Genomic DNA, 8,697 nt, shown 5'->3' with positions numbered 1-8,697 from the left:
GTGGTCTGTGTCAAATTTGCCAGGACAATTCATAATTACTTATTTTGAATGTCTTAGGGGTGTTCATTTGAGATTTTATTGTAGACGTAGTAGTGATCCATCCATTTTCGATAATGTTGTCACCAGTCTTTGATTTCTAAAGACAGTCTTTTCTAACAGCAATTTATTTGTCTACATTGCTGAAAACAATTACCTTTGTTTTGGTTAAACTGAGCCTCACAGCGTTCAACTGGTTAGCACGTCCGCCTCGCAGTTCAGAGGTCGTGGGTTCGATCCCGGCCCCGGCCTCCCTGTGTGGAGTTTGCATGTTCTCCCCGTGCCTGCGTGGGTTCTCTCCGGGTACTCCGGTTTCCTCCCACATTCCAAAAACATGCATGGTAACTTGATTGGACTCTCTAAATTGCCCCTAGGTGTGATTGTGAGTGCGGATGTTTGTCTCTGTGTGCCCTGCGATTGGCTGGCAACCAATTCAGGGTGTCCCCCGCCTACTGCCCGAAGACAGCTGGGATAGGCTCCAGCACGCCCCGCGACCCTTGTGAGGAGAAGCGGTACAGATAATGGATGGATGGATGGATGGATAAACTGAAGGAAATTTGAGTTCGTCCAATTGTTAATTTGCTCTAGACAGTGACACAATATGTTAAGGAACTGTTGTGAGTGGGGGACATTGCTAAATATAGCTGTGTCATCTGTATATCTATGACGACAAACATTAGTGTTCTGAAGCATTTGACCCAAAGGAAACATATACAGACTGAACAAAAGGGGGTCCAAGGACTGACTCTTGAGGGACCCCACGTCATGGCCATTCAATTGATTCAAAACTTCCAATTGGTCATAAAGTAACTCCTTTCCTCAAAGTACAACCTGAATCATTTTAGGACTGTTCCATTTTAATTCCATCCGCGTTTCCAACATGTTCAACAATATATTATGATCAATTGTATCAAATGCTGCACTGAGATCCAATAAGTCTAGCACCGACACCTTCCCTGCGTCAGAGTTCAGTCTCACTTAGTACTTTAATAAGAGCTGTTTTTGCACTGTGATGGCTCCAAAAAACAATGACACTCAGCGTGGAACAGAAAAATTGGAGCAGAAATGCGGCAAAATTAATGGTATCACTGTCTTCAGTGCGAAAAACTGATCTAGAAAATATTTGCCATTCTTGTTTATTTTTTGATGCAGATTAGTGTTATTTGCTGCACGTTTCACAATAGTTTTTGAAAAAGTCAGATGGGATAGACTTTTCATATATTTATATTTATATATATTTACATATATATATATATATTTGTATATTTATGTATATATATATACATATACAGATATGCTTTTTTTTTAGCATGAGTATATGACAATTGTCAAAATGTCTTACATCTTGCATTACTTAAAAAAAACGTATCCCAAATACAGTAGAATCAATTCATCAAATGTATTAAAAGATTAAACGAGAGCCTAATTTAAATTTGCGCTCACTTGTACTGCAATTCCAAGTTTTTTTCTAATAAGGCATATTGCCCTCTGGCGACCAACGTCTGGATCTGCGGCAATAACCGGACATATCAGTCGTGCGCATGCGCGTTTAAAGGACCGTTGGGGAAAGGAGGGGGCTTTTTTTATTGTTGTGATGTTGTTCACGGTACTGTACGTTCACACTTCACAGAAGTGAGAAAGGGGGGAAACAAGCACCATGGCTTCCAGGTTTGTAGTTTGTTTTTCTTGCATCTTTTAAAGGGATTTTTTATTGTTATGAGAGTACTTGTAATATTTCGATCTGTCTGATGGCAAGCATTCCAAAGGTTTTTCTTTGTTGTGTTTTTTTTAACAGAATAAATGTAGTACTCCTCCTTGGAGTGTTCTTCAGTGGACTGAATGCATCCAGGTACAATACCGTAATGCTATTGTATTGACATTTCGTCAGAGGTCACAAAAGTACTCACACTTTAGATAGAAGTAGCCTGTGTAAAATAAAAACGGTAAAAGTTAGTAGAAGTACTGATTCGACTCCTGTACTTAAATAATAGTAAACAAGTACAATATCTGAAAAATACTAGTACAACAGTACAATTATTATTATTATTTTATTTATTTTACTTTCACTACAATAGAGTGCAATTATTATTATTAATTTATTTATTTTACTTTCACTACAAGAGAGACCAAACCTTTTTGAAAAAAGGGAGGGGGAATTAACTCACACAAAAGGTATCCTCTTTAAAGCGGAAGTCAACGCAAAAATTTTTTTTTCAAGAATATGTTCTATGCAAGCCCACTAGTTGAAACATGGCATTCTGATAAATATTGCGTTTGTGGAATAAGTGTTAATCCACTCGTTTTTAGCCATTTCCGGGGGTGGCCATTTTGTCTTCTGTTGACTGAAAATGATATCACAACTGCTCAGGGCGTAACGACCAATTCAGATTCAGAAAACAGGTTAGCCGTGATTGGTCGTTGTGTGAGCAGTTGTGATGTCATTTTCAGTAGACAGAAGACAAAATGGCCATCCCAGAGATTGTTAAAAACAAGTGTATTTTGCTGCTTAACTTAAAATGAATCAAAATGCCGTGTGTCAACTAGTGGGCCTGCTGGGAACATATTCTTGAAAAAATTATGTTTGGGTTGACTTGCGCTTTAAATACCATACTTAATGCTTATGCTGAGAAGATCAAGTCAACAATGTATTCTCTGGCTTTGACATATAAAATATGACTTATAACATTGTGTACCGACTAAAAAATGCAAAATTTGCACAAATCATTATTGGAGGCAATAACATCAAACAGTTCTCATAAATAAGGCCACTTCTCCGCATTAGTTACCATCATCATTGTTGATGATGTACTTAATCACAGTAACAACCTATTTTTACTTGCTTACTTTTGACCACTGCATCTCATTGTGCATATATGTACAATGTCCCCATGACAGATTGGTATTAAACCAAGAACTTTCCAACCTTTTCAATGAGCTGTGGAGGCTGGATACGAATCGAATGACGCCTGGTGTAGATTACACCATCTCAGTTCAAGTATGAAGACTCTCCGTACTTCACTCTTTTCTAGTGTCACTTCTTATCATGCTGAGGTGTTTGTTTTTGCTGTGCAAGGGCCGAGCAGGCTTCGTGAGCCCGGGCAGTCAGGCTGTACTAGATCATGCTTCTCTGCCTCTCTTCTCCAACGTCAATGAGCTCAAGATGAGGAACACCACCACCATCTTCAGTTAGTGACAACTTTGACAACATCGTGTTCGATTGGGTCAAAAGTGTACGAATGATGAGAGAGGCTGTCATAAGCCGAAGAATTAATCAAGTCATGGCTATGAAGAGTGCCAGCTGTTAGAGCCTTTATTTGATATTTTTGATATCCACATGAAGGTATTTTCTTTGCTTTTTTTTTTTTTGGGTGCTACTAGTAAGGCTACGAGTGTGCGACACAAGCCTTCTACTTCCTTCGGCCTAATAGTAGTGCAGGCTGGGAATTTACTAGTAAGGTTTAATTGCATAGTAGGAGGCCGAAAGTGGAACTAGTAGTAGCCTATTGATTCTGGTGTGTGGAACGAACCTGGAGTGTAAATGTTTGCATTCACTACATACTGTATACTGTGAATGCTCCTTCAGGGCTTTTGAGGCTGCTGGACAATTATGAGAGGTCACTTGGCGTAGCTGAGCGAGTCACCGCCGAAGAGCAGACTGAGACCAACCTCTTCTTGGACGCCATCTTAGAGACAGAAGTCATGAAGGTACTCTTCATACGTGTTTGGATGACTTGTCGATGACTCGGTTGCTGGACACATTTCTTTATTAAGACGGACAAAATGGCAGCAAAAAAAAAACTTTAAAATTATGTTTATAAAACATGAAAAATATATCCTGTAAATTCCTTTTTGTTTTATGGTGATGTATGTCGTTTCAAATCATTAATAAATTATTTAATGAAATAAACATTTGTTACATGCGCAGGATGACTACAAAAAAAAAATCCAAGCAAGGCATTTTAAATGAAAGAATTTGGGGGAAAATGGCTAAATTCCACGTGGCAAATATGACAAGATTTGTGAGAATGTAAAAACTTTGGCGAAATGATTGGCTGTTTTTTCGCCCCCCTCTCCTTGGGTGAGGCTGCAGCTGCACCCCAAAGCGAGTTTCGTCTTTTCACTGGAAACATTCTTTTGCACAGAGAGAACAGTAAACATGTGGAACATCTGTGCGCAGCTGTGGAATGCCGCATTGTCTCGGCCTCACTGAAAACTGGACCTGGACCAGGACCAGTACTTGAGGAATTTGTAAGGGGGCTGACTGGAGCTATTGGCTTCTTGTTGCTTGTGTTTTAAAGACGGATTTGTGAACAATATTTGAGAGGAATTGACCTTTTGTACACATCGGAAAAATGGACATCTCTGAGCTCAGCTCATGCAAAAACAAATATTGCATGTACGTTTTTGTTCAGTGTATAAAGCAGCCAAAGTGTGGTTCTAATTTCTTGGGTTGCTCTGATGTTGTTGTTTTTTTTTTTGCAGCGTACTCACAGATATTTGGTGAGTAAAGGACAGTCTTCATCTAACTTGAGACACTTTAAGAGTCAACTGCACCTAATCTGGTTTCACCTCTACTACAGACAGAGGAACACCGGGTAAGAACACATTTGCTGAATGACCTTATGCATATTGTCATATGAACGCGCATGGTGGCTTTTGATCCCTGATGTGGAGTAAAATTGAGAAACCTAAAAAGGTACGTCCAGGCATCACTACAACTTGTGGCTGTCTACAATGTTGCCTGCCTAAAACAACAATATTCCAGGACACAACCAAATAAACGGACAGCAATTTTACCCAAAACAATGACAAGTTACAAGCCACGTCTGTGGCTGGTTTTCATTTCGACAGACCCGACTCCTGTGGCTTCGAGCATGTGTTTGTTGGAGAGATCAAATCTAGCAGTGAGATCACTGGCTTCCACAACTGGATCCAGTTCTACATGCAGGAAAAGGGCAGGCTGCTGGACTACAAAGGCTACAAGGCGAGGGAGCACGACTTGGTGCGTACGTCCGAACACCGGGCCCGCTGGCCGCGGCGCTCCACCGCGCCGATTTAATGCTCGCGTCGCTTTCAGCCCGACGAGGACGACCACGTGGTGAGCCTCCAGTTCAGTTGGCACAGCGTGCTCAAACCCGTGGGCAGCTCCTTCATCGGCACCAGCCCCGAATTCGAGATGGCCCTCTTCACCGTCGTCTTCCTCATGAACACGGAGAGAAGCACCAAGGTGCTGGTCAACATCGACCAGAGCCAGATGGAGCTGGTGGTCATACGGCACGGACGCTCCCTCGGCACGGCCTACCCCAAACTGCTCAGCAGCAACAGCAGGCACATAAGGCAGCACTCGCCATGATTTTATCTGGCTTGATTTCTGCTTTATTCTACTAAGTGGCCCACTGAGATAGTATACCTCTTCTCGGAAGTCCTGTCCAAACAATTATAAATATAAACACAGACTGAAATGTACCAATTTGCCTACAAAGGAACGCATGACAGAGTATCGTTTGTATTATGGTCATGCCATTATACCGTCCATTAAAAGTTTAGCAATAAAACACGCATGTAGACTTTTCTTTTCTTGCTTATGTTTTCCGTTCATTCACAATAACGCTGCGTTCTTGTTATGAATGTCACTCGTGGCTTAATGCTTCATTTGGCTGATACGCAGTCGCCACTCAGTGATCGTTTAAATATACAGGAAGTAAGTGTGAATGGTTGTCTGTAGATGTGCTCAGTGGTTGACTGGCAACCAGTCTTTTGTCCAAAGTCAGCTGGGCTAGACTGGAGCCTTGCAACCCTCCACAGACTGAGCTATAGAAAATTGAGGGATGGCGTTATTGTGAATGCACCAAATGCAGACCAGATTAATAACATCCAGCTCACAATTTAGGGATGCATCTGTGGACCACAAAAGATTAAGCCGCGTGTACGCACGCAACCCTCCACACTGATGAGCCGTTCATCATTTTAATCCTATTTCAAAACAGAAATCAAGTCACTTACTACAAATACTCTTAAGGCCCTGAAAACTTTGGCATTATCTCTACAAAAAAAAGGCCTTAATTCCTAAATGGTAAATGCCAACTTTTTGAAAAGCCTTTTGAAATTCCATCCACTTCAGTCACATCTTGTTTTATTTCACATCCATTGTTGTGCTGAATAGATGCGAAATAATAACTCTGGAATTGTTGAAATACAATGATGCCTTGAGATCAGCTTAAATTGTTCCTGTCCACTCTCGTAACTCAAAGCACTCATACTGTATCTATCTGGCTGCAAAAGAAGTGGAACAAATTGCCAGTGCAGATGAAACTCTCACCAAATGTAGACATTTTTAAATCGAGGTTAAAAACATTTCTGTTCTCATACGCCTGTGCATGAAATCTGTTTTTATTTTGATTTGATTTTTTCTTATCTTGCTTTTAATCATTTAATCAAATTATTCTACGTGACTTTGATGTTTGTAATTCCTCATTCTTCTTTTATTTATCTTTCTGTAATGCTTTTGATGGTTTATGTAAAGCACGTTGAATCGTCTTGTGCATGAAATGTGCTATACAAATAAACTTGCCTTGCCTTTTGTCAGATTTTTTCCTGCAATGCATTGTGCTGTTCATTCTCTGTGTGTGTGTGCGTGTGACTTTGCCACCTGGGGGCAGTGTAAGACAGACAGAATGCTATTATCCTATACTAGAGACTCAGCTCTCTTGGCTGCTCACTATGGCAGCAATATTAGTCATTCTTTCCAGAGGAAAAACAATATATGCCTTTGAGTATTGCTATCTTGTCTGCGTGTGTTGCTGCATCATTTGTGTTCAGATATGCATTGCTTGAAGGGTAACAGCTGCCACATAGATGCTAATTGTTAGCCTGGCATGGAGTAAGGAATGAACTAATGCTGCGTTCAAGGAAGGTGGGAGTCAGATCGATCCCACTCGGATTGTCACAGTTCCCACCTCAAAGCATTCAAGGCGAATGTGAACAACAAAGATGGCTGACTCCAATAAATTGTTTGTTGTTCAGGTTCATCGCAACACATTTTGACCTCCAGCAAAGGCTCTTCAGAATTTCTTATATTCATGCATGGTAAGGTAGTTGAGCACTCTGGTTAATTCTAGTGCACGTTTCCTTCTCGGAAATTGGAAAGTCCGACTTCCCATCTTCTTCGAATGCAGCATTACAATGCTGCTTACTCGCCGTTAAGAAGAGTAAATCCACCGGCGGCTATCTTAGTTTTTAATGAGGCAAACTGTAGAACCATAAGTATATTAGCCTACCTGTTTTGAGCAAGATCATGGAAAGTTGGTGCATTCTCAAATTAAGTTTTTTTTCTTCTTTTAATCAAATAAGCTTTTAACAGACTCCCAACATGCATTTAGAGCAGGTCACTCTACTTCTACTGCTTTGCTACAGATGACTGATGACTGCATGGCTTAAAGCTATAGACAACTCAATGCTAGTACGGGCTGTGCCGCTCGATTTTACGGCCTCTTTTGCTGTGCTTGACCATTCTTTACTGGTTGAGAAAATGTTATGGTTTTAGGTCTTCTGCTTTAAAGTGGATACAAGGTTATTTGTCCTCCAGGTCACAGAAGGTGTTTCTAAATGGTTACCTGTCCAGTAGCAGAGGTCTTGAGTGTGGCGTGCCTTCTATTAATCGTATTATTTTAAAAATGGGAATTGATATTTCTAGGAAATGTGCTTCTTTTGTTGCCCGTCCCCTCTTATGTGAGCCAGTTCAGAGTTTAGTGTTCTGTCATCTTGATTATTGCAACATGGTGTGGTCATGTGCTGCCAGTGGTGACCTCAGAAGCTCCATGTGGTCCGGAACAGGGCAGCACAATTGGTCCGAGGCTGCTCACTAAGGTCTAATTTGAGCCGACTGCATGCCTGCCTCTCCTGGCTTGCTGTTTAAAAGAGATTGATGTGTAATGCGCGTGTGCTCGGTCATGAGCACGAAAACCCCCGAGTTTATAAATAAACAGATTGATTTTAGGAATACTGTGCATAATTACAACACTAGAGGTTCCAGAAATGGACAGCTCATATTACCGATTCCATGGAGCAATTCTCTTAGGAGATCTTTTATTCATAGGTCAACGACTCTGTGGAATAATCTGCCTCATATGGATTCTTAAAGGGGTCAACGCAAACATTTTTTTTCAAGACTATACTCTATGAAAGGCCACTAGTTGAAACAAGGCAATCTGATAAATATTGCGTTTGTGGAATAAGTGTTAATCCATTCGTTTTTAGCCATCTCTGTGGGCAGCCATTTTGGCTTCTGTCGACTGAAAATGGCATCACAACTGCTCACAATGACCAATCACGGCTCAGATTCAGAAAACAGGTCAGCCACGATGTCATTTTCAGTCGACAGAAGACAAAATGGCCGCCCCGAGAGATGGCTAAAAACGAGTGCATTTTGCTGCTAAACTTATATCCCACAAACGCAAAATTAATCAGAATGCTGTGTTTCAAACTAGTGGGCCTGCTGGTAACATATTCTTGAAAAAAATATGTTTGGGTTGACTTCCGCTTCAGCCAAATCAAATCAGATCAAATAGTACCCAGATGGCAAAAGATGTTAAATAAATGTTGACTTAGGGTTAAGAAGGTTGATTTTTGGTTTTAGTTGAAGACTGATGTTTAATCAACGTT

At 40.8% G+C, this 8,697-nt stretch overlaps 1 protein-coding gene across 1 annotated transcript; it reads left to right on the top strand.

Annotated features, from left to right (window-relative positions):
- The first annotated feature begins 1,598 nt into the window (after positions 1-1,598).
- Positions 1,599-6,636, top strand: endouc (endonuclease, polyU-specific C). The gene is made up of 8 exons (XM_086028381.1): positions 1,599-1,704; positions 1,832-1,885; positions 2,932-3,031; positions 3,110-3,221; positions 3,620-3,741; positions 4,519-4,631; positions 4,888-5,038; positions 5,114-6,636. Exons 1-8 carry the CDS (start codon positions 1,694-1,696, stop codon positions 5,387-5,389), a joined length of 939 nt encoding a protein of 312 aa, XP_085884507.1. The 5' UTR covers positions 1,599-1,693; the 3' UTR covers positions 5,390-6,636.
- The last annotated feature ends 2,061 nt before the right edge of the window (positions 6,637-8,697 follow it).

This window comes from Filicampus tigris, chromosome 4 (genome assembly GCF_054856515.1).
Source record: "Filicampus tigris isolate MCC_2025a chromosome 4, RoL_Ftig_1.0, whole genome shotgun sequence".
NCBI lineage: Eukaryota > Metazoa > Chordata > Actinopteri > Syngnathiformes > Syngnathidae > Filicampus > Filicampus tigris.
Note: the sequence above shows the minus strand (reverse complement) of the source record. Positions and strands in the feature narration are given on the sequence as shown.

What these genes read in the sequence shown, in the direction of transcription:
- endouc (XM_086028381.1), top strand. An exon ending in AGTGGACTGAATGCATCCAG is followed by an intron (nt 1,886 to 2,931) that starts GTACAATACCGT and finishes TCCCCATGACAG; the next exon opens with ATTGGTATTAAACCAAGAAC. An exon ending in TACAGACAGAGGAACACCGG is followed by an intron (nt 4,632 to 4,887) that starts GTAAGAACACAT and finishes TCATTTCGACAG; the next exon opens with ACCCGACTCCTGTGGCTTCG.